Raw genomic sequence first — 26,532 nt, 5'->3', positions numbered from 1 at the left:
TCCTGCTGACTTCTCATACTTCGCCCACACCTACAGGCCTGTGCTTCTGAGGGCTATTAAGTTGAAAAATGGCTGACTGTCGCTGAATAAACACCGGGTAGGATGTGAGACTGCTCCAGGGCATGAGGAAGAGCCAGTGTTCAGCACCTGGGGGGGAAGGCGGCAGAGCAAAGGAAACACAGGAGAGGGGCTGGGTCAGAGCCAGGCATGGGGCACCCACTTACCTCACTTGCCCATGTGTGCACATGACACATGCATTCTGTCCACGGTGAGGCCCACGGACACCTCTGCTTTAGGAGCGGTGTCAGACCGAAGGTGGCGATTTACCCCAAAGCCTGTGAACCCAGCTATACCTGCACTCAAGATCCACCCAGGTCACTGTTCTGCTCTGACACAGTTAGTGGATGGTCACATTCAGGGGCACGCTGTACGGTAGTAGCCTGTGGGGTGGCAACTGGCTGTTGGATGGGAGGTGACACACCAGGAAGACACATGTCGTTTAAGGAAACTTTTAATAAGATTTATCAAAATGACATCTACAGAACCTGCTAACTAACCACCAAGGTAGGAAATACACTTTTTACCTGTCGCAGTGGCCCCATCTGGGCAGTTCTGGTGCACATCGGTGCTTCCCAGGGAGGAGCCCAAGGCAGAGCATCAAGGCTCTCAGTGCTTAAGACTCCTGACAGCTCCCTGCTGTTTTGTCATGAATGCTTAGGTGCCAAAGCTACATGCCACCCCCACCTCATCCCACACCTGGGGCCTCAAGCTTCCAGCATGCACAGCTGCTCTCCATGGGTGACAAGCCGAGCACTAGAAAGTGGGCTCAGGACTAAGTGGTTCTGAATGGGGTCTGGGCATATCAACACTGAACTTCCTGATCACCTGAGGCCACAGCCAGTAACAGGCCAACTGGTTTCACTTACTTCTAATGGAGTTAAGAAGGATGTTTAGAATGCTTTAAATCAATTTGCATAAGGTCCAAAGGTAATTCTCCAAGGTTCTAGAGATTCAAGACTCCATGAAAATCTATCTTTAAGTTTCTCCTAACTAGGCTTGTTGAACCCTGCAGGTGAACTCCCCATGTGATGGTGTGTATAGGTGAACAGGCCTTCCCCCGCCCACCCAAGTTCAGCACCCTTCACCCACCCCCAGGGGTTGATGAGTTTCTGGCTGCCAACATGCAGGTGAACCTGGAAAAACTTTTATCAGCCTGACAGATGGATTGATCAGAACAGACAGTGTACTAGTCTGACACTGAGGTACAGGTCACTTCAATTTTTGACATCTGAGTTGCTAACCACACCTGAGGTTCCTTAGAGAGAATGGCACCAAAAATCTGCAGGGCTGCGACACACAGAGAACTGCTCATTTGCAAGGGTTTCCTATGGTCACACCCAGTGAAAGAAAACCCACCTTCCTCCAGAGGCAGGCTGCTGGCCACAGCCAGGGGAAGGCTGGGTGGGTAGCAGTCCTCACTGTGCTAATCACAGTTCCACAAGCCTGGAAGGAACCTCACGTCTGTGTACTTTTATGGCCCTCAACCCTGGCTTTGCATCTGAATCTCCCAGGACAGTAGGAATCCATGTATATGATGTTTGAATCTGGGCAGCCTTGGCTTTGTCAGCTGAGCCAAGTACATCCCACAGCCACCTGCACCAACCAGGAACACAATCTGAGAACATTCACGGCTCTGTACAGCAATAGAAGCACGTTGTCTGGCAAGAATGAGGCAGAAAGGAGCACTGAGAACAAGGGCCACTGCCCAAAGGTGCTGGTGGGCAGGCCATCTGTAGAAGCCTGGATTTCTCCAGGGAAGGCAGGCTTCAAGAGGGCTCATTGACAGAACTCTGTAGCACTGTGGCAGGATCTAAGGCTGCACTAGCACCCTTGCTAGCTTCCAGAAGCCTAGAAGAGGGAGATGAAGATCCCCACTATTTTCTAAAGGAGGAAACTCCACATGCTGGCAACTTTTGGGTCAGAAGACGCCTTGTAAGTAAGATATGGTTTATGTCCTTGCCATTAGGTGGGGAGGGAAGGGTAAGGAGTACAAAGCACCACTGTGTGCATGTGGACAGGGCACCACGGGGGCCCAGGGCTGCCCCGAATCCACACTGCTGCTGGGGCGTTAAGGCAGGTCCATGGCTCTCAACCTCGTCCTCCATGGAAGGGAGTGGGGACCCTGACACAGATCCTCGGCTCAACCTAATATACCTGGACTGGGGGTGCTTAGGACATTGGCACAAGTTTTAAAGGCAGTGAGTTCACTTGGGAGGTGGCACTCAGGCCCTGCGCCAGAGATGGAGGGCCAGCAGGCACTGTGCCCAGCAGCACTGGCAATGCATCTCTACAAGCTACCACTAGGCGAAGCTTTTGGGTTAGTCTCAGTGAAGACTCAGAGGTTAGAGAGAAAAGCCATGTGCAAGGCCAGCTGGTATTTGTGTTTTAGTCATTAAAGAGAGAATGTGTGCGCACACACCATCCTCGATTAAATTGTGTCAGGAAAGGAATGCAGTTCCTGTAAAAAGAAGGCTGTGTTATTAGGTATTGCAGATTAACACCAATGTGAGCACTGGGATTTTCAGTAGTTTCACTAGTCCCCAAATCAGTAGCTAACATGGAGTTCCCACGTCCTCTTGCCTAGAGCTCGTGGCTGGGCTGGAGCCCAGCGTTCTTGAGCCAGGTATTCGACGGCGTGGATCTGAGAAGTCCTGCAGGACCACACAGGCCACAAGTGCCAACAGCCACACAGGCTGCCTCACAAAGGCACGAGGGGGCTTCCTCTCACTGCAGCATGATGTCCTTCAGGTTCTCCTGCAGGATCGTGTCTTTCACAGCATGGAACACGAAGCGGATGTTCTCGGTGTCTATGGCAGAAGTGAAGTGGTGGATCAGCAGCTTGCTGTGGTCTTGTCTCTTTCTGACAAAACACTGGACCAAGTGCTGCTGGACGTCCTCAGTTGGTAAAGTTGCCCTTGAAATGCAGGAAGTGCTTCCTGATGCTGACCATCTTCACACTCTCCACCAGAAAGTCCCCCTTCTTGAGGAAAAAAAAATATGGAGATGTTGAAGAAGAGCAGTTGATGATAGTCTCAAAGATGTTCATCGACTCCATCAGCCAGTTGGTGTGCCTGTCCTCTGTGAGAACCTTGTTGTATTAGCTAGAGGACATCATGAACAGGATTGACATGTTCTCATTAAACACTGGAATCACTTCGGTGTTGAGACCGCTGGCCACCCACATCCAGCATCTTAAGAAGGTTTTTAAGAACAATGAAGTCATGTTCCACAATCTCCTTGGTGGCCTTCCTGGTGTCCTGCTTACTAAGGAAGTAGTTCTGTAAAATACAGGACAAGGAGACATTCAGGAGAAAATAAGAACCAAAATATGGCAAAAGGAAAGGGTGAAGGCAAAAGTTACCCTAACTTTGCAAGAAGTTTAACCAAAAACTAGAAACAAATTTGCAGAGTTATACATTCACTTTGAAACAAAGTTAAAAAGGACTGAATGCCTCATTTCAAAATGAATGGAGGCTCATTCAATCTGAGGAGGAATGATCAGAAGCTCTATTGCCAAGTCCCATGGGAAGATCTCATCTAGTTTCTTCTCCAGAAGTCACTGTACTCCAAAGAGTATGGTGACTGAGACTGGTTGCTTCATGGCTGTGGTGCACCTGCTGCCTAGGAATGTTTCTGTGCAAGGTACAGGATGCTCTGTTGCTATGGTGACGCCCTTCCCAAAGAGGCTCTGTGCAAGAGTCTTATCAATCTCAACCTTGGTAATCAGGCACAGAGCTTCTGAGGCTAGAAGAATTCTAAGCCTGACAAGACAACCACAATGTTTCACTAGCACTGCTACTTCTGAGCTGGTGGCTTAACAGTAACTCGGACAATGGGCCACCTGAAGTGCTGCAGGAAGCTCCAAGCATTGCAAAGTGGAACACCTACAAGAATGTTTCTAGCCCTGTAATCTTCTAGTGCACAAAGAACACAATGCCTCCATAGTCCTTAACTTCTTGATTATGAGATCCTATGTAAATAAACTTGCTGGGCCAGCTCTTCAGTTGCGTTTCTCCATCACAGTGCAACAGATCCCAGCTCTAGCTCAACACCTGTGTGTGTGTTTTTCTTAATCCACTTCCCCTCACAGGTTTCTTGGGTTCAGCTCTGCAGGGTGAGGCAGACTATCTTTTTCTTTTTGTTTCTATACAATAGATATCTTCTTTGTTTCTCACTTCTAGAACATAACATTCCAAAACCTTACTATGACTTCATTTAGGTTTTGCAATGCTATTTAAATTTAGTCTGCAGTATATTTAATTTTCTTGTCTTAGAAAACTTTGTTTTTGCCTTTGGTTTGGTTGTCTGTATTCTTCCTTTTTTTTTTCTTCTCATAACAGGGATTGACCCCAGGGATGTTTGTCCACTGAGCACATCCTTCGCCCTTTTATTATTATTATTATTATTATTATTTTTATATTTTGAGACAGGGTCTTGCTAAATTGCTGAGAGCCTTGATAGTTGCTGAGGCTTGCTTTGAACTTGTGATCCTCCTGACTCACTGTTTTGAGCTGCTGGCAGCGTAGGCCTGTGCTTAGCTGTATTCTTCCTTCTTAGAAGAAAGAGAATGCAGAAAAATGAGAACCAGTAAGAAATAAAACATCAACAAATGAATAGGTGAATACAATTATGTCTAATGTACAAACCAGTGTCTCTAAGTTTTCATGCATGAGTCTCTCAGTCTAATTCTAACACTGTGAGGAAGCTGACGGACACTGGGTTTCCTGTCATGTTCTTCAGAAAGGCTTGTTCAACTGCCTCTCAAATGCATTGTGATAAGAAGAAACTAAAATAGAAGATGGAAAGACCTCACCTGACAATAATGGCTGCCATTGTGCCATTTAAAACTGTCTTGCCACACTGGATATCATCTGCTACACAGGTGGCTGGGAGAGAAGCCCAGAGCATTTCTGGCACAAAGAGCACTGGGTGGATGTACAGCAGCTGAGACATCAACTTCTGTGGTTCAGAGTTACAAGTGGTCCCAGAAATACAGAAAATAACTAATTGCTCACTTGCCTCTTCAGAGAAGAGCTTCACTTCCACACAAATACAGCTATGGGGACACACATCTGTGCACACCCACACCCATTTTGGATTCCTCCCACTTGTGCTTGGTAACCAATACCCACAGTGGAGAGCAGCTGACAATCTGAAGCCTGACTCACAACAAAAAGCCTGATTTGTTTCTCAGCTTCAATAGGGGTTAAAGCTACTTCTGGGCTCTAACTGAGGTGAACACATAATCACTGCCCAAATGGAGAGACTTTGAGAGCAAAAGGGGGCACTGTTAATAATCAGGCTAGGGCAACAGGCACACCACAGGACTGTCCCAGGCAAACAGGATGCAGTTCCCTAGGTTCTAGCATCCAAGAAAACAAGCTCCACACTTACAGGAGACGGTTTTGTTCTAAACACCATCCTAAACCCTGTATGTCTGTTATTCTTTAAGACTCACAAACTGTGGGTTAATCATTACTCATTGTACAAATGAGGAAACTGAGGCTCAGACAGCATAAGAGGTACTTTCTAAAACAAAACCTGGGTCTGCATGGCCCGGGCTCTTTGACTCTTAGTCCTCACTCTGGGGAAATGAACTAATCTTTTTCATTTGGTGCTAAGGATAGAAGCCAAGGCCTTGCTCATGTTAAGCACGGGCTCTACCACTCAGCTATACCCCTCAGTCCCAGAAGCAAAAAATTCTGATATGTGAGATCCTTTGAAAAAACCAACATTGAGACATAGATTTATTTTACAAATACAGTAAAATTGTCAAGTATTAGTAGAGGCCTGTGTGCTCAAATATGATGTAAAATATCAACTTTCTCCTTTTGGGAAAATTCAAGGATAAAACACTAATCCAAGTAAAATAAAAATGCCATAGGATTAAAGCAAAAACAACCTTGGAAAAAATCTAAAATCTAAAGAATGACACGGTAAAGAGCAAGCCTTTAAATTCCAAGAATTATCCTCTGTTAAAATCAAACAAGTTCTGTGAGATACCAAATCAATTCATGATTGTTTTTACTTTAACTTTTATTAACTTTTCATTTTTCTAACATATAATCCATTTTCCAAACAAGTATATTACAAGACAGAGTTCGCAGGCTTGAACTCTATCTTGTAATATACTGTACACCCTGCACATTCTGTTGTTAAGATATGAATGGACTGGCACTTACTTTTTTTTTTGGTATTTCATAGCATTTAGTTTTATTTGTTTCTCTTACCTACAATTGTCAGATTGTTTCCATTCTTGCTTCTACATTTTGCTTTTAGTATTTATATTTCAGATAACTTTTCATACATTTTGCCAAATTTGCTCCAAAAGAACCCACTGAGAAGATCATAATGCTATAATTTGTATCTCTTGAACAAAACTAATATTTATCCTACTTAATTCACATAGATTTGTGAAATAGATCCAAGTTTATGCACTTCTGTTATACAGTCTCCTAAGCCTGGATTCTAAATTTGATTGTACTTGCCTCATGTGAAAAAGGACAAATTTTCCTTAGGTTTAAGTAAAAATCAAATGATGGGGAATTATATTGTTTAGAATTTATTATCTCTGCAGAATGTTCTTATTTCCATGTAGTCACCTACTTTTCCTAGTATATAGCACCCTTTCCACTTTCCAAAGAGCAGTAGCAGATGTAAGACCACCACTCCATTTATATGCTTTGTAAAGAAGAAATCAAGAAAAATGACATGTCACTGAGTAGACTTAAAAGTATTTCCACACCTAGGAAATAGCCTGGACAAGAGAGACAGCACACATGCAGTTACAAACATGAAGTCGCAGCAGCTCACCCCACTAAGAACACAAGGTGAAAACAGAACCATCTCTAACATAACTATTTTTTTTCCACTAACATCATAAAATACTGCTTTGCATGTATTTGCACATAAGAACAGATGTCTTCTACTCAATCTTGTAAGATAGTTTGGGCTGATTGGCAGGTAACACTTGAAAAATATAGCAATTCTAAACCCCAAAATTTTTCATTGAGTTCCATTAATGATTTAAAATCAGGATGCACTAGGGACAGTGGTTTGGATCTGCGGTGTCCCCTAAGGCCCATGCACTGGAGGCTTTGTCTTGCTATTGGGAGGTAGTGGAATTTTTAGAAGGCGGGGGTAAATTAAGAGGTAGTCAAGTCAATGAGGGTGTGCCCTTGAGGAGGTATTGGAACATGGGCCCCTTCCTGTTTCTCTCTTTCCTTCTTGACTGCCATGAGGTCAATAGACCTGCTATGCTTCATGCTCCAACCATAAGATTCTGGGCACCCACAGGCCCTAAGCAACAGGATAAGCAACCATGGACTGAACCATGACTGTTTCAGTCATGGCTTTGGCTCTGAGATCAAGAGCCAAAGTGAACCTTTCCTCCTTTTAAGAGGGTTATCCAGGTTTTTTTTTTTTTTTTTTTTGTCATGGAAAACTGACCAAAACACTAAGTTATGCCATGGAAACATCTCAGACATCTCAGGAGTTCAAACGAGAAAGGTGTTGTCCTTGGGCACATGGCATGTCCTCAGTGGATGTTCAGGCAGCTTGTCATTGGGTCCCTGAGGAACACAGGCTGATGGTGGCTGCACCAGAGGCAGAAGAGGGCTTTCTGCACATCTTATATTAGAAATACACAGCACTAAAAAGTTAATAAAGGTGATGTTGACTCTACAGCTGGGAAATACAGACTGCTAGAGCACACAGAGAGGTGGAGCATATGTGGGTGGAGACTGTGGGATTTCCCCCTATATGCTAGCCCATGTTTTATACATGCAATCATGTCTGTCCTTGAATTCCCCTGACCCCTGATTTCCCATGATCTAAAACATTAACCAAGCCTTGAAATAAACAGTCATACTTTTGCAGATAACCACATCCATCATCAGGCCGGGTAGACTGACACTGTGCCCTGCCATCTAAATCTATCCTACCCAGTAGTAAGTACTGATTCATCCCAAAGAGTGCCACATAACCCTTCCCGTTTTCTCAGTGTCCCCAGCTCATCTGTGGCATTCAATTCATTCAGCAAAAATGAAACCATGCCCAGCACTGCTACCTGGAAGTGGTTGGGTGGCCAGGAACATTGTGGCCAGCCCTGGCTAAAGTTGAACATGGCCTGAGTCTAAACCCTTGCTGAGAGAGTAAAAGTGACAATGGTGACCGAAAAACCACATATCCAACCTCCAGGGGACACCTCTCTGTGTGCTTTTCTGCCTCAGGTAGTGAACAAAAGCCATATTTGGATGTCTAGGAAGCAAGGGAAGAGGGGTAAAGCCAGAATTTGCTTGGACCTTGCTCTCACCTCCCACTGTGCGCTCACCACGTTCAGACCCAACTGGGAGCCTCTGCATGTCTCATCTCTCTCAGGTTCTCTGCACCATGACCTCCAGCTATGTCTCCTTAGACACCCAACTCTGTCCTTTCCACTCAAAGAAACTGCTGGCTCCCCCATGTCCCCTCTGTGTTTTGAAATTCCCCATCTGGACAGTGAGCTCAACTGGCCTTTCTCTCAGGGGATCTAACTGTTAAAGACTGATATTACATATATTTCGCCCTCTTTTTGAACATGATTCATCTGGGACAGGAAATCTCGACCCTGAGAAAAGTCCACCGTAGCAAAGTCCACTGCTTGCACTCATTCTCTTTTTCTCAAGGCTTTCCCTGGTTCTAGGGGTCATAGAACATGTATTTCTCTTCAGTTCCAGAGACCTTGGCTCCCATCAGGGCAAGGGAAAGTGAGAGAAGCAGAGTTAGCAAGGTGTAGAGAACCTCCTGGGGAAGAGGTAGACGGAGCTTCCTAGGATGACTCTTTTTCTGGGGGTGGGGTACTGGGCATTGAAAGGGCTCAACTACTGAGCCCCCCCCCCCTTTTTTGTATTTTATTTAAAGACAGGATCTCACTGAATTGCTTTGCACCTTGCTGTTGCTGAGGCTGGCTTTGAACTTGCAATCCTCTTGCCTCAGCCTCTCTAGCTGCTAGGACTGCAGGCATGCACCACCATGCCCAGCCTCTTGGATGATTCTTATTCTTATGGACTCTAAGGCTCAGTGGGTGGCTGCACCAAGCAGGACAGCAGGGTGTTTCAGAGTGTTCCCACAAATGAAGGACTTGAGGCCCAGCACAGTCCTGCCCTGTCAACCCATCATCATACTTCACCTTCCCACAAAAATCTTCCTCTTTATTTCCTTCTATAGTGATTTCAATTTCTTTTCTCTCTTGGTACCAGGGACTGAACCTAGGGGTGCTCAACCACTAGCCATATCCCCACTCCTTTATTATATTTTATTTGGAGACAGGGTCTTGCTGAGTTGCTTAGGGCCTCCTTTTTTTTATTTCATTTTTTTATTGGTTGTTCAAAACCTTACAAAGCTCTTGACATATCATATTTCATACATTAGCTTCAAGTGAGTTATGAACTCCCATTTTTACCCCAAATACAGATTGCAGAATCACATCGGTTACACATCCACATTTTTACATAATGCCATATTAATAACTGTTGTATTCTGCTACCTTTCCTATCCTCTACTATCCCCCCTCCCCTCCCCTCCCATCTTCTCTCTCTACCCCATCTACTGTAATTCATTTCTCTCCTTGTTTATTTTCCCATTCCCCTCACAACCTCTTATATGTAATTTTGTATAACAATGAGGGTCTCCCTCCATTTCCATGCACTTCCCCTTTTCTCTCCCTTTCCCTCCCACCTCATGTCTCTGTTTAATGTTAATCTTTTCTTCTTGCTCTTCCTCCCTGCTCTATTCTTAGTTGCTCTCATTATATCAAAGAAGACATTTGGTATTTGTTTTTTAGGGATTGGCTAGCTTCACTAAGCATAATCTGCTCTAGTGCCATCCATTTCCCTGCGAATTCCATGATTTTGTCATTTTTTAGTGCTGCGTAATACTCCATGGTGTATAGATGCCACATTTTTTTTAATCCATTCATCCATTGAAGGGCATCTGGGTTGGTTCCACAGTCTAGCTATTGTGAGTTGTGCTGCTGTGAACATCGATGTGGCAGTATCCCTGTAGTAAGCTCTTTTAAGGTCTTCAGGGAATAGTCCGAGAAGGGCAATGGCTGGGTCAAATGGTGGTTCCATTCCCAGCTTTCCCAGGAATCTCCATACTGCTTTCCAAATTGGCCGAACCAATTTGCAGTCCCACCAGCAATGTACAAGTGTACCCTTTTCCCCACATCCTCTCCAGCACTTGTTGTTGTTTGACTTCATAATGGCTGCCAATCTTACTAGAGTGAGATGGTATCTTTGGGTGGTTTTGATTTGCATTTCTCTGACTGCTAGAGATGGTGAGCATTTTTTCATGTACTTGGTTTTTTTTTTAACATTTTTTTTTATTGGTTGTTCAAAACATTATAAAGCTCTTGACATATCATATTTCATACATTAGATTCAAGTTGGTTATGAACTCCCAATTTTACCCCAAATACAGATTGCAGAATCACATCGGTTACACATCCACATTTTTACATAATGCCCTATTAGTAACTGTTGTATTCTGCTACCTTTCCTATCCTCTACCATCCCCCCTCCCTCCCCTCCCATCTTCTCTCTCTACCCCATCCACTGTAATTCATATCTCTCCTTGTTTATTTTCCCATTCCCCTCACAACCTCTTATATGTAATTTTGTATAACAATGAGGGTCTCCCTCCATTACCATGCAATTTCCCATTTCTCTCCCTTTCCATCCCACCTCATGTATCTGTTTAATGTTAATCTTTTCTTCCTGCTCTTCCTCCCTGCTCTGTTCTTAGTTGCTCTCATTATATCAAAGAAGACATTTGGTATTTGTTTTTTAGGGATTGGCTAGCTTCACTAAGCATAATCTGCTCTAGTGCCATCCATTTCCCTGCAAATTCTATGATTTTGTCATTTTTTAGTGCTGCGTAATACTCCATGGTGTATAAATGCCACATTTTTTTTATCCATTCATCTATTGAAGGGCATCTGGGTTGGTTCCACAGTCTAGCAATTGTGAATTGTGCTGCTATGAACATCGATGTAGCAGTATCCCTGTAGTACGCTTTTTTAAGGTCTTCAGGGAAAAGTCCAAGAAGGGCAATAGCTGGGTCAAATGGTGGTTCCATTCCCAGCTTTCCCAGGAATCTCCATACTGCTTTCCAGATTGGCCGCACCAGTTTGCAGTCCCACCAGCAATGTACAAGAGTACCCTTTTCCCCACATCCTCTCCAGCACTTGTTGTTGTTTGACTTCATAATGGCTGCCAATCTTACTGGAGTGAGATGGTATCTTAGGGTGGTTTTGATTTGCATTTCTCTGACTGCTAGAGATGGTGAGCATTTTTTCATGTACTTGTTGATTGATTGTATGTCCTCCTCTGAGAAGTGTCTGTTTAGGTCCTTGGCCCATTTGTTGATTGGGTTATTTGTTATCTTATTGTCTGATTTTTTTAGTTCTTTGTACACTCTGGATATTAGGGCTCTATCTGAAGTGTGAGGAGTAAAAATTTGTTCCCATGATGTAGGCTCCCTATTTACCTCTCTTATTGTTTCTCTTGCTGTGAAAAAACTTTTTAGTTTAAGTAAGTCCCATTTGTTGATTCTTGCTATTAAGTCTTGTGCTATGGGTGTCCTATTAAGGAATTTGGAGCCTGACCCCACAATCTGTAGATTGGAGCCAACTTTTTCTTCTATCAGACGCAGAGTCTCTGATTTGATATCAAGGTCCTTGATCCATTTTGAGTTAACTTTTGTGCATGGTGAGAGGAGGGGATTCAGTTTCATTTTGTTGCATATGGATTTCCAGTTTTCCAACACCATTTGTTGAAGATGCTATCCTTCCTCCATTGCATGCTTTTAGCCCCTTTATCAAATATAAGATAGTTGTAACTTTGTGGATTAGTCTCTGTGTCCTCTATTCTGTACCATTGGCCACCCGCCTGTTTTGGTACCAGTATGCTGTTTTTGTTACTATTTTTTTTTGTTACTATTGCTGTTTTTGTTACTATTTTTGTTTTTGTTACTATTGTTCTGTAATATAGTTTGAAATCTGGTATCGCTATACCGCCTGATTCACACTTCCTGCTTAGAATTGCTTTTGCTATTCTGGGTCTTTTATTTTTCATATGAATTTCATGATTGCTTTATCTATTTCTACAAGCAATGCCATTGGGATTTTGATTGGCATTGCATTAAACCTATAGAGAACTTTTGGTAATATCGCCGTTTTGATGATGTTAGTTCTGCCTATCCATGAACAGGGTATATTTTTCCATCTTCTAAGATCTTCTTCTACTTCTCTCTTTAGGGTTCTGTAGTTTTCATTGTATAAATCTTTCACCTCTTTTGTTAGGTTGATTCCCAAGTATTTTATTTTTTTTTGAGGATATTGTGAATGGAGTGTTTTTCCTCATTTCCGTTTCAGAAGTTTTGTCGCTGATATACAGAAATGCCTTTGATTTATGCGTGTTGATTTTATATCCTGCCACTTTGCTGAATTCATTTATTAGTTCTAGTAGTTTTTTTGTAGACCCTTTTGGGTCTGCTAGGTATAGAATCATGTCATCCGCAAATAGTGATAATTTAAGTTCTTCTTTTCCAATTTTTATGCCTTTAATTTCTTTCTTTTGTCTAATTGCTCTGGCCAGTGTTTCTAGAACTATATTGAATAGAAGTGGTGATAGAGGGCATCCCTGTCTTGTTCCAGATTTTAGAGGGAATGCCTTCAATTTTTCTCCATTCAGAATGATGCTAGCCTGAGGCTTAGCATAGATAGCTTTTACAATGTCAAGGTAAGTTCCTGTTATCCCTAGTTTTTCTAATGTTTTGAACATAAAGGGATGCTGTACTTTGTCGAATGCTTTTTCTGCGTCTATCGAGATGATCATATGGTTCTTATCTTTAAGTCTATTGATGTGGTGAATAACATTTATTGATTTCCATATATTGAACCATCCTTGCATCCCAGGGATGAATCCTACTTGATCATGGTGCACAATTTTTTTGATGTGCCTTTGTATCCGATTCGCCAGAATTTTATTGAGGATTTTTGCATCTAGGTTCATCAGAGATATGGTCTGTAGTTTTCTTTCTTGGAGGTGTCTTTGTCTGGTTTCAGAATCAGGGTGATGTTGGCCTCATAGAATGTATTTGGAAGAGCTCCCTCTTTTTCTATTTCCTGAAATAACTTGAAAAGTATTGGTATTAATTCTTCTTTAAAGGTTTTGTAAAACTCCGCTGTATACCCATCCGGTTCTGGGCTTTTCTTGGTTGGTAGTCTTTTGATTGCTTCTTCTATTTCATCCATTGATATTGGTCTGTTCAAATTGTGTGTATCCTCCTGACTCAGTCTGGGCAAATCATATGTCTTAAGAAATTTATCAATGTCTTCACTATCTTCTATTTTATTGGAATATAGGTTTTCAAAATAATTTCTAATTGTCTTCTGTATTTCTGTAGCATCTGTTGTGATATTGCCTTTTTCATCCTGTATGTTAGTAATTTGAGTTCTCTCTGTTCTTCTCTTCGTTAGCATGGCTAAGGGTCTGTCAATCTTATTTATTTTTTCGAAGAACCAACTTTTAGTTTTGTTAATTTTTTCAATAGTTTCTTTTGTTTCAATTTCATTGATTTCCACTCTGATTTTAATTATTTCTTGCCTTCTGCTGCATTTGCTGTTGTTTTGCTCTTCCTTTTCTAGGGCTTTGAGATGAAGTGTGAGCTCATTTATTTGTTGGTTTTTCCTTTTTTTGAGGAATGACCTCCAGGCGATGAATTTCCCTCTTAAAACTGCTTTCATTGTGTCCCATAGATTCCGATATGTTGTGTCTGTATTTTCATTTATCTCTAAGAATTTTTTGATTTCCTCCTTTATTTCTTCTGTAACCCCTTGATCATTCAGTAACATATTGTTCATTTTCCATGTGATATAGGATTTTCCCTTCCTTCTTTTATCATTGATTTCCAGTTTCATTCCATTATGATCAGATAAAATGCATGGTATTATCTCCACCCCTTTATATTTACTGAGGGTTGCCCTATGGCATAATATATGGTCTATTTTTGAGAAGGATCCATGTGATGCTGAGAAAAAAAGTATATCCACTTGATGATGGTTGATATATTCTATATATGTCAGTTAAGTCTAGGTTACTGATTGTGATATTGAGTTCTATAGTTTCTTTATTCAACTTTTGTTTGGAGGATCTGTCCAATGGTGAGAGAGGTGTGTTGAAGTCACCCATAATTATTGTTGTGGTCTATTTGATTCTTGAACTTGAGGAGAATTTGTTTTATGAACGTCGCAGCACCATTATTTGGTGCATAAATATTGATAATTGTTATATCTTGTTGGTGAATGGTTCCTTTTAACAGTATATAATGTCCTTCCTTATCCCTTTGGATTAACTTAGTCTTGAAGTCGATTTTATTCGATATGAGGATGGCCACCCCTGCTTGCTTGTGAGGACCGTGTGCGTGGTATATTTTTTCCCAGCCTTTCACCTTCAGCCTGTGTATGTCTTTTCCAGTCAGATGTGTCTCCTGGAGGCAGCATATTGTTGGATTTGTTTTTTTAATCCATGTTACCAGCCTATGTCGCTTTATTGGAGAGTTTAAACCATTAACGTTTAGAGTTACTATTGATATATGGTTTGTACTTCCAGCCATGTTTGATTATTTATCTCTCTTTTTTTTAATTTAGTTTGTTTCTCCATGATTAGCTTTCCCCCCGCCATCTGTCTTTACTGAGGTACTTCCCACTGTTGGCTTTGGTTATTGTTTTTCATTTCTTCCTCGTGTAGTGTTTTGCTCAAGATGCTTTGCAATGCTGGTTTTCTGGCTGCAAATTCTTTTAGCTTTTGTTTATCATGAAAGATTTGTATTTCGTTGTTGTACCTGAAGCTTAATTTTGCTGGATACAGAATTCTTGGTTGGCATCCATTGTCTTTCAGTGTTTGAAATACGTTGTTCCAGGATCTTCTCGCTTTCAGCGTCTGTGATGAAAAATCCGTTGTTAACCTTATTGGTTTACCCCTGAGTGTAATCTGCCTCCTTTCTCTTGTAGCTTTTAATATTTTCTCTTTGTTCTGTATATTGGATATCTTCATAACAATGTGTCTTGGCGTTGGTCTACTGTGATTTTGTATGCTCGGTGTCCTGTATGCATCTACAATTTGTATATCTGTTTCCTTTTTTATTTCTGGAAAGTTTTCTGTAATTATTTCATTTAGCAGGTCACTCATTCCCTTGGTTTGAATCTCTATACCTTCCTCTATCCCGATGACTCTTAAATTTGTTTTTTTTTATGTTATCACATATCTCTTGGATGTTTCTCTTGTGATTTTTAACCAGCCTATCTGAGTTGGCTAGACTCTTTTAAAGATGATATATTTTGTCTTCATTATCTGACGTTCTGGCTTCTACTTGCTCCGCTCTATTAGTGATACTCTCATTTGAGTTTTTAATTTGGTTTATAATTTCCTTCATTTCTAAGATTATTGTTTGATTCTTTTTTATAATCTCTATCTCCTGATAAAGATGCTTAACTTCTTCTTTTATCTGTTTATGTAATTCAATGTGTTCTTTCGCTGCTTGAATTTGCTGTCTCGTATCCTCTTTAGTTCTTTATATGACCATTTTTCTGATGACTCTATATCCTCCTGAATATTTAGGCTGTCCTGCATTGTTTGTACTCCTTTTCTTCCTTGCTTTTTCATGCTGCTCATGTTGCTTCTTGTTCTGTTTGACTGCTGAGTTACTGTTTACTCCTATAAATTTATTTGATATTTGGGAGGAAAGGTATTAGAAGGGAAGGGAAGAAGTCACTAAAGAGAATGAGAGTAAGCAGGTAGAATTCAAGGAAGGGGGAATAAGAAAATTGAAAAGAAATGAAAAGACAGAAGAAAAGAATTAAAAAGAAAAAGAAAAAAAATAGAAAATTAAAAAGAATTAAAAATAATAATAATAATAATGAAAATTAAAATTAAAAAAATAAAATAAAATGAATTAAAAAAAAATTTAAAAAAACAGCAACAAAAAAAAATTTAATAAATGCAGTCTTAGAGTTCTATTAACTACTCTTCCAGTAGGTGGAGCTGTGCCCACCGGGCCAAGCTTCTCCTCTCAGTAGGCGGGAGCCAATCACTGTGCAGCAGCTCTTTCTCCCGGACTGGGCGGGTCTCCAATCTTGAGTGCCTAGGGCCTTCTCTTGTGTCTAGTCACTTCCCCACTTTTCCTCGAGCCAGGCCCCTCTCACCGGTGATGCTCACCACAATACTGGCTACACGCCAGGTCTGCTACTCCTGTGATCCCTGTTTTCATGAACGCCTGGGCACACTCTCCCTGTTTGCCATTCCCTCGGACCCTAAGTTTGTAGAGCTTGGGGCTGAGAACCCCCAGCGAGTTTGCTTGCCCTCTGGTAGCCACGCCCCCGGAAGCTGGTGCAAGAGACCTCAGTTGTCAGCACTGGTGGGAGCGGTAGCTGGGAGTTCCGAGCTGCGGGTCCCGTGCCACTCCTGATTCCCCCGTGCGGGCGGGGCTGTTCACAGAGCCGGGCCGGCGGGGGCCCAGGCAGGCAGCGGCCGTTCGTACGTTTGCTGCAACGTGTGGGCAGTGGCCGTTTAGGCGGCGGCCGGCGGGACTGTGCCCCCGCTCCGCGTTGCCGAGATTCACTCCTCTGGGACAAATTGACACCTCCAATAAACTTACTAATTCCCGGCAGGTCTCCTTTCAGCGGAATTTTGCTAGAAGTTTCTCAGCAGGTAGCATGTAGGTGTATTAATGGGTCTCTCCGATCCCATTACTGCGGAGGCATTGAAAGTGCTGCCTCCTCGCCGGCCGCCATGTTGGGTCCTGCTTAGGGCCTCCTTAATTTGCTGAGGGTGACTCTGAAATCATGATGCTCTTACTCAGCTTCCTGAGCTGCTGAGATTATAGGCATGTGCCACAGCACCCTGCCCGATTTCTATTTCTTTAGGATCCCAACTACCTTCTCCAAACAGAGATTTTGAAATTTTAAAGTACTATAGTAAAATACTGTCATTCCCATTTAATTAGAATCTGTGAGGAACGGGCCGACAAACTGTACTGTAGTGATCCTACATGTCACCTTATGCTACAAGTAGTTAACTGCAAAGCACAATGATTCACTCTGTTATCTCCCCAGTATAACTATCATTATTGCTGCATCAGACTGTATCCATAGAAGGAAAAAAAGTTGCAGAGGTGAAAGTACATATCAAACAGAATCTGCACATGTTACTCCATTTTAAAACAAGGTAATCACATATATTAAGATGGACTGTGCCTGCTATCAAGAACACAAGCAACAATAAAGGCTGGCAAGGATATGGGGAAACTCATACATTGCTGGTGGGACTGCAAATTGACGGAACCACTCTGGAAAGCAGTAAGGAGATACCTCAGAAAACTTGGAATGGAACCACCATTTGACCCAGTCATCCCACTCCTAGGTTTATAGCCAAAGGATCTAAAATCAGCATACTACAGTGACGCAGACACAACAATTGTTTATAGCAGCTCAATTCACAATAGCTAAACTATGGAACCAACCTAGGTGCTCTTCAACAGATGAATGGATATATATACATGGAATATTACTCAGCCTTGAAAAGAATGAAATTATGGCATTTGCTGGTAAATGGATGGAGCTGAAGAATATTATGCTATGTGAACTAAGCCAATCCCAAAGAACAAATGTGCAGATTCTAATTCCCAATAATGCAGGTGTGGAGAATAGAGGTATTTTAGATTAGACAGAGAGGAGTGAAGGAAGGGGAAGGGTCATGAGGGTAGGATTGACAGTAGAATGAATGGTACATTATTACCCTATATGCAGATATGATTATATGACCAGTGTAACTCTACCTCATGTACAACCAGAAGAATGAGAACTTATACTCCATTTATGTAAAATGTGCCAAAATGTATTCTACTGTCATGTGTAACTAATTAGAATAAAATAGTTTTTAAAAAAGGATGAAATATGCCTAACTGCAATATGTCTAGACCAGGTGGCCAGCAGAGATAGGAATTGGCAAACTATGAGTTGAATTTGAGCCAAAATTATTGGGACTTTTAAAGGTGTAGAAGAGAATTTAGTTTGAACAGAATCTTCTCACACAGTCATGCATCATTTAACGCTCAGGATAAGGACTGAAAAAATGTGCCCATAGGAAATCTGTCTTTGGGGGAAGTCACAGAGTTCACTTACAGAGGCTAAGTTGGCTCCTATATCAACAGGCGATACTATCGTGTGAGATCAATATCATATATGTGGACCATCACTGACCAAAACATTATCATGTGGCATGTGGGTGTACTTGAAGGCTGTCCACTACAAGGGAGAGTGTGAACTTCTGATTTGCTATGAGAGAACCCAAGCAGCTCTGATGCTTAAAGACGTCATGAATAGAAATTGAATAAGTGGAGCATCTATGCAATTGGTTTTCCACAGCAACATGACCTGCTTCCTGACAGCCAGGACCTGAGAGAGAGCTGCCAAGGAACTCATGGTCACTTGGAAGGCTGCTGGGTGCTCATTCAACTCTGAACATCCAGGGCTGCAAAACTAGGTGGACACTCACTCTCAGCTGATAACACAAATCAACCTACATTTACTCCTGCTTGGAATGGGGTCATCAGAATCATGTAAGACATTAAAATGCAAAATAAAACTTCAAGCACAGCATGAATAACAAACATGATCTTGTTGATAAGGTCCAAGAGTGGCAAAAGAAAGTCTTGCAGCTTAAATGTGGAATCAACCCAATGCCCACTGAGGGATAAACAGATGGACAAAAGATGTTATCTTCTCTTCTGCTATTCAGCCTTAAGAAAATGGGAAATTCTGACCCCTTCTCCAGCAATGTAGGATCTTGAGGACAGTACACAAAGTGAAATGACCCAGACACAGTGGGACACATACTGTATGAGTTCACAGTCCTCAACACAGAGGGTTCTCAATTTCATAGAGACAGAAAGTATAATGATGGCCAAATTGTAGAAGGAGAAGTGGGAATTAATGCTTCATGGGTGAAGAATGTCTGTTTATGGTGATGGAAAAGCTCTCCAGATGGATAATACAGCTCATGCCCCACATGATGACATTATGGCCAACGATGGAACAATGCACCACATACATGAATTTCTCCCACAGTATGACAGCACAGTGAGATTATAGCCATCTCAGTTGGTGTAAGAGCACTCTAGGATGTTTATACAATGATGAATCACCCTATAACACATTTTTAGGAATATATCTCCATTATTAAGTGAGACATGCATGTAATTGACACCACTCACCCTCTACACACCACGATGGGTAACATGGCAAGTTTTCTACACATTTAAACACATTTTGTGGACAGAAAGATAAAACATGGATTGAATGCCCAGCTGGAAAGCAAAAGGCTGAGTTAGGACGTTTGGAAGCAGCTTCCCAGTTCCACTGGGTGCTGGGTCACATCCCATGCACTTCCCATCTTCTCAGCAAATATTATTCTCTGTCTTCAATGGGAAAATCTCCCATTTGTTTCTTCTTTCTACATGTGAGACTTTCCATAGGGTGCATGGGTGATAATGAAATATGCAGGTCAAGAGCAATGTCTGTGCTCCCAAATATGCTATGTAACTGAGAGAGATTGATTGGAACTGAGAGGCTAACCTGAGGTGATCCATAGACTCCCAGAAAGTGTAGACACTCTGGGAAAACCATGAGCATGGGTACAATTTCCTATGATTTTATGACCTCAAAAGGAATCCTTGTGTCAAACATGCCTAAGTGCAGAGTGTGTGTCCCCTTAACAGATTTCTGAAAACAGTGAAGACCAGTGGCACTTAGCAGATTAGATTTGCTAAACTGAGTGTTTCCTTTTAGGGTTTTCAAGTGATAATTCAGTGTACGTGGGTTCTTTTGTACATACTGAGCTCCTTCTTGGGAGGTCATGTCATTTCTGCCCTCCCCCTTCTTCCTTGCCATACTCCTTAATCTCCCACTGCACTGAACTCTGAAATGGAAATGCCCAGAGGCTGGGTATCTAACATGTGTTGTGTTGAGAATGGAGAGAAGAACCCATGTCTAGACAGAAGTGAAAAAGGGGTCAGAGACAAAGTGGACAGAGTTTGGATTAGTAGCAGCAGAGACCATCTCCTCTAGAACTCTAGAACACCTGACAATTGCAGGTGTTTTCCTTCAAACTGGTTGCCAGGTTGGAATAATCGATGACATCAGAGGCTTCCAACCTTCCTGATTGGAAGGGACAGACTCTGTGGACCACTGGCAGTGCAGTGGGCAACAGTTTGTCCTCAGTACTGTTCTTCACCTGGTTTCTCCTGTTTGGAGAAGAGCGAACAGACTCCTGTTCAACCAAATTCTGGAGAAAGATTTATCTTTCTCTCTAAGAACCTAGGTTTTGTAGAAGGAAGACAGAGTATTGGAGAACTTATGGAGGATCAACAAATCTCCCAGTCTGGGCAATCGCCTTCCCTGCCAAGCACCTCAGAATCCCACCTGGAGGTGGTGGTAGATGATGAGGTGGCAGGTCCATCAGGTGAGGGAGCTAGAGTGAGAACTGATTTGACATGATGACTGGTAAGGAGGAAGGGATAGAGCAGCCAGAAAGGTGGGAAGCCCACTTTTGAAGTTCAGAATAGGCCACGGGACAAGGAAGTCCACATGGATGGAAAATCTGCAGAGAAAGGAATTGGGCTAGAAGATGAGATCTAAGTTCAGGAAATGGGTACAGGGGATGTAAAAAGGGTCACTCCACCCATGAGAGAAAGTGTCCATAATGAGAAAGAGTTTTGAGGAACAGGGAGATGGGACAATGGTAAGGAGAAGACAGCTACCAGCCAAGCTAAGAAGGCAACAGTTGAAGGTCTGGGGTGTGGGAGGTGAACTGGTATCAGAGGATGAAAGGATGAGTTCCAAATACAGGAGCCTGACTCTGCTTCCTTTACTCAGCTCTGTGGGTAAAACCCTGCCTCCCATGTCGGTCCTCGAGGAAGAGAGAGTGGACCTCAGAATCTGAGGGAGACTCGGATGATGATCCCCCGGGGATTTTTGATTCAGTACCTTGGGTAGAATCTGGCCTCCTGCCTGAGACCACTGGCCTAAAGAGAAAGAGAGAGTCCTCCACTGAATCTGAGGATGAGCTGGAGGATCTGGAAAGTGAGCTATATCACCCCTGGGATGTGGAGTCACTGTGTGGCCTCAAAATGAAACTCAAAAAACGGCGCGTGAACTCGGTGCAACCAGAACACCATGAGGTTTTCAAGAGGCTTCTAGGTAGGGAGACACCCAGGTAGCGCCCTCCAATCCTGCTCTTTACACAAACAAGGAACTTACAGCCACTGCACTTTTCCAAAGAGCCCTGCTATCCCTGAGATCCCCATTCCTGGAGGACTCAGGACCCATGTACCCTGTGAAACTCTTAGATGATGGATGATTACATTACACCTGAAAAATGACCCTGCTTGGGATCACAGAGCTTGATTCCAATTATCCTCACTGATTGCAGACACTGTGGTTCTAATAGATTTCCTCCTCCCTGAGCGGTGCCTATCAAACTAGAAAATAACATAGAAACTCTAATTCTGAGGTGGTGCATTCTTGGGGGATGATGGGCCCTCGCGGTTTACTCCAAGTTCTTAGTCATACAGACGTCTATCTCTTACCCCAACCCTCACTCAGTTGTTTCCCTGGGGGGTTTCAGGGCAAAGCAGCTTTCCCAGGAATGTTCCTGTCCTTTTCCTATCCAACTGGGATATCGGGCTCTTTTGGGCTCTATTGCACTCCAATCCCACACCTTCTTCAGTGGAGGTCCTATTCTTCTCTCTGTTGTCTATCACCCATGAAGCCCCTTCTGGTTCCCAACTAACACCAGTGTTCTGTTCACAGAAGATCCTGTTGTCAAAAAATTCCTGGCCTGGGACAAGAATCTGAGAGTGTCTGACAAGGTGAGGTTGTTCTCTACTGGGCAGTGATCCTGCTCCAGCACAGCCTGGATGAGGAGGGATTTCTAGCCCATGGTCCTTCTGTCTCCATGTAGAACCAACAAGATGTGCCAAGTCCTGACCCTTTGTGACTTGTCAACATCTCTCTTCAGGGCCTAGCAGTTCCATGCAGTGAGGACAGGTGGACCTTGCTTCTGCTTGGGGTGTTGCATTCCTATCCTCCTCTCTCGGCTATTGTTACCTGAGATTTTGGGCGCCTCTCCTCTTTTATTTTTTTAAATATGTTTTAGTTGTAGATATACAGAATACCTTTATTTTTTATCTTTATGTGGTGCTGAGGATCGAATCCGATGCCTCACATGTGCTAGGCAAGCTCTCTACCACTGAGCCAAAACCCCAGTGCTCAACAGCCTTTTTTCTGTGATGCTAGGGATTGAACCCAGGGCCTTGTGCATGCGAGGCTAGCAACCACTCTACAGAGTGAGCTATATCCCTATTGCTGGGGCTCCTCTCCTCTTTGCACTTCTTGGGACCCCCTGTTCTCCAGCTTACCCAAGACCCTCCTCACCCAGCTGACCTACATGCCTTTCCTCAAAAGGTCCCCTCAGAGCTGATCCTACAGAACACACTAAGTCTCTTCTTCCCCCAACTGCTCTGACTGTCTCAGGTCCTTCCCCAAACCAGCAGGTCTCCTTACGTGGTGAACTTCTCTCAGGGGCACTCTTCACCCCAGACTCCCATTCCTGTCCCCTCTTTCCTCCTCTTCCAGGATGTGACCTCTCTCTGTGTTTTTCTTCTCTCTCCATCAGTACCTCCTGTCTATGGTCATAGCTTATTTTAGCCGGGCTGGCCTCTTCTCCTGGCAGTACCAACGAATCCACTTCTTTCTGGCCCTGTGAGTATTGGGTCTCCTTCATCAATCAGGACTCACTACCTGGGAGGGTAGGAGGGGAGCAGAGGGGCACTAACCTTTCTTTTACTTTTAGCCTCTTTGTCCTGTTTGCTCCGTGTTCACGAGATCACAGCACTGTAGTATAGTTTGTTTTTCTTTCCCACACTTCCCTAGTCAAAGCAACACACAAGCTCCCTAAAGGCCAGTTGTTAAAGAGTCAAGGAAACCTAAAGCCCACCTGAGAGGAGTGGAGGAGAGCATGGGCACCTCCTGTCACTGGCAGAGAGACTGGAGGTGCAGCCACATCTGACTGCTCTTCCTTCCTGTATCTATACCAACACTGCTCTGTTTTCTGCCTCTGGATTTCCAAGACAGATGCCCAATTCCCAGCCTGGCACAGGTCCAGTGTAGGGTGGTCCCCTCTGGTTCTTCATACAGGAGTCTTCTCACATTTGTGGCTTTCTACACACACCCTAAAAATTCTTCCAAGATGGGTCCAACCACCCCTTAGGACTGCCCCACAACTGTGTTGCTCAATGCTTTCTAGAAAAGAGCTGGAGTTCTTCAGAAGGTGTGTGTCTGGCAGAGTCCTCTGGACCAAGGCATGGTCCTCTATAACACTTAATAGGGCTGGTGCAGTCCTGTCTGAAGATGGTCCTCTGGGAGTCCGTTTTGGGAAGCTGACTCCAAGGGGAGGTCCTTCTTGGTTGTGCCTCTAAAGAGCAACCTGGTTTCTTTCCCCAGCTACCTGGCCAATGACATGGAGGAGGACAACCAGGCTCCTAAACAAGAAATCTTTCGTTTCCTCTATGGGAAGAGCTACGCCCAGCGTCCCCTGTTCCACAAACTGCGATATCAGTTCATCTGCTCCATGGACTGGAACACTCGGGTTTCCAAGGAGGAGTGTGAGGAGGTGGGTGGTGCTGTGTGTGCTTGTGGGGGGAGAGGGATGGGCTGACTGGAGCGACACAGGAAGGTGGGTGGCTGCAGGCGGGCTCTGGGGAGGAGAAAGCTCAGGAGGGAGGGAAGGACTTCCTGGGCAGTCCTCAGTTTTGCATTTAACCATGTTACTAAGTATTCTTGATGGATCCAAGCAGAAATATTACTAATGTTCAACCACTATTCTACTCAAATCAGGGACAATGATAAAGCTTGTCTCTTGATAAAATCAACTTTTCAAATTTGATGGGAAGGGACACCAAAAGGATTCTATCTGTCAAAGCATCTTTACAAATGCTTAATTTATTTATCTGATATAGGAAAATATACTCGATTTTTATTGAAAAGAAATCTGAAAAAATGTGTGTCACATTTTATATAACATGATCCTGATAAGTGTCGTCCATGTGAGTAATAGCTGAAATAATGTTGTGATATCCGTATATAGCTACTTCATTTGTCACCAGGCTAAATAAATCTAATAATTACACCTTGCTATGTCACCTCCTTTGTAGCTGACAGAACTTAGTTAATAGAATCAAGCCTCTCAACATTGTAGTTTTAGATATTTGTACACTGTTGAATCACAGTGACTAGAAAGTCCAAATCAAGGTGAAGTAATTTTAAGGAATGGGAAAATAAATTAACCATAACTTCAAACCCCTCAATATCCGGTAAAGTCATCAGCTTTGGTGGGGGCTCTTTTCCTTTCCAGATTCAAGCTTATGATCCGGAGCTCTGGGTGTGGGGCCGAGATCGCACCCTCATTGCCTAGAAGTCCTGGAACTATGGAGACCTGAGGGGAGGGACAAAACTCTGTACCCCTGGCTTGATGACAGACAGAGTCAGTGATTGTCTATTCAGGATGCTCGAGGATCTAACTTCTTGATCCAGTCCTGTCCACCTCCACCCACAGCCACCCTCTGAAGATGGTGAAATAGCCTGAATCTCCAAGTCAGCTTCATGGTCTCAAACTCCAACCACACAGATGACTCCCTAGAGGTGTGCTGGGTGCTCTGAGGCTACTCAGCCAGACCTGAGAGAGAACCGTTTATCATTCAGAATGTGCTAGAAATCCTTAACCCACAGCAATTGGGCCCACATGTCAGCTCCGATGAATGGTTGATCTTGGTCTAAAGTGAATATCCTTTAGCCATGAATATCTCTCTCCTCCTGAAAATTTCTTTTTACCTCTCCTTAATTCATCTTGGGTCACTTATCCTTTAAGGATACCAAGCATGGAGATGATTTATTTACAGGATTTTCACAGTTTTAGTACATATGATAAATGTTGTTTATTTTGAACTATGTTTATTTTAAATAGTTTTGAGATAGATGTTGTTCAGAAAATTGTTGTTTTTTATTGGTTTTGTGATTAATGTTATAACACGTTTGTGTACATAATTATTTCTCTCAAGATTTTAATCTTTTTATCTATTACTTTTATACCTCAGTAGTATTATCCCATAGTCTTATAAATATAGTTTTTATTTGATGTTCAATCACCATTATTGTGACTACTGAGCTGCCAGTATTTAACTTGCCTTGATATGTTTTCTGTCATTTTAAAATATGTATCATTCGAGAGCACATGTGTTATGTGCTTGTGAAGAGCACAGCACAGTGCATTTGTGAAAAACTGAATAAAGTTGAAAATCTCCTTACCTTAATGATACATATGATCATGTCATTCCAGATTGGTTGTTTGCTGTCAAATGATACTGCTGTTTAAAATGTTGTTTTTAATTGACCAAATTTGTAACCTGTGGGGGAGAAAACCACCTCAATTATTTTTCATGTAGCAGAACAACAGAGAAGGTTGTAGAACTTAAACTAGAGACTGGAAACAGGAAACACAGGGAGGACGTTGCGAGAGAGAACACAGGAAGAATAAAAGAAAATTCTGGAGGAATTCCAAAGCCAAGGTAAAAGTAAAACTTCCTGGTAAAAGTCCAAAGACAGGGACACCCAGGGAATGGAAGACTTTGCTACTTGAGTCACAATGGGAGTCTTTTCCGCAACCTATGTATGTTTCTAGTTTTACATAAGTGAAGGAAATCCAAAGGGTATTGTTGAAATAGAAACTCATGAAGGAAAATAAGGTACTAGAGCAGATTGGGAGAAGAATCAGATGATAGGAAGTGCTAAGGTTGCTAAATAGATAGGCACAGAGAGGAAAGAACTAAGAGTGTGGGCACTGAATGACTGCAGACAAGCATCTTGGGAGATGGGAGAGAATATAGAAGCAGCTGTGGAAAGAAGCAGGTGAAGAAAAGTATCAGCAAGAAGGTAAAACAAAGTTAAAGAGAGGTGGCAACAGAGCCAGTGATGAGATGTGATGTGGGGTTAAAGAGGCAAGTGGAGATGATGTGAAGAGGTTAGAAAGGACCAACATGGAACAAGTTTAAGGTTGGTTGAATGTGTTAAAAGAGGGATGGTGGTTGGGTGAGTTGAGCAAGTGAGGAGGTATAAGTTCCTTGAAGGAAGAAGTCACTAAAGACTGGCACTGTGTAATGCAATTCTGATGCTGATCAATTGCATGGAGGTCACTTGCTACAGATTGAGGCTGCAAGCCCCCTCTACACTGCCCTGTCTTCAGAAACCAGCTGTAAGCTCCAGGTTTCCCAGGCCATTCACACTTCTCACCACTGGTATATATTTGGGGATTCCCAAAT

At 42.8% G+C, this 26,532-nt stretch overlaps 1 protein-coding gene and 1 pseudogene across 1 annotated transcript; one reads left to right on the top strand and one right to left on the bottom strand.

The window, feature by feature from the left end:
- Positions 1–1,694: 1,694 nt before the first annotated feature.
- Positions 1,695–25,612, bottom strand: LOC139702879 (guanine nucleotide-binding protein subunit alpha-12-like; annotated as a pseudogene).
- Positions 20,862–24,670, top strand: LOC139702960 (speedy protein E4-like). The gene is made up of 6 exons (XM_071605741.1): positions 20,862–20,900; positions 21,190–21,358; positions 21,971–22,029; positions 22,836–22,921; positions 23,663–23,831; positions 24,573–24,670. Exons 1-6 carry the CDS (start codon positions 20,862–20,864, stop codon positions 24,630–24,632), a joined length of 582 nt encoding a protein of 193 aa, XP_071461842.1. The 3' UTR covers positions 24,633–24,670.
- Positions 25,613–26,532: the final 920 nt, after the last annotated feature.

Source organism: Marmota flaviventris, chromosome 19, assembly GCF_047511675.1.
Source record: "Marmota flaviventris isolate mMarFla1 chromosome 19, mMarFla1.hap1, whole genome shotgun sequence".
Lineage (NCBI taxonomy): Eukaryota > Metazoa > Chordata > Mammalia > Rodentia > Sciuridae > Marmota > Marmota flaviventris.
Note: the sequence above shows the minus strand (reverse complement) of the source record. Positions and strands in the feature narration are given on the sequence as shown.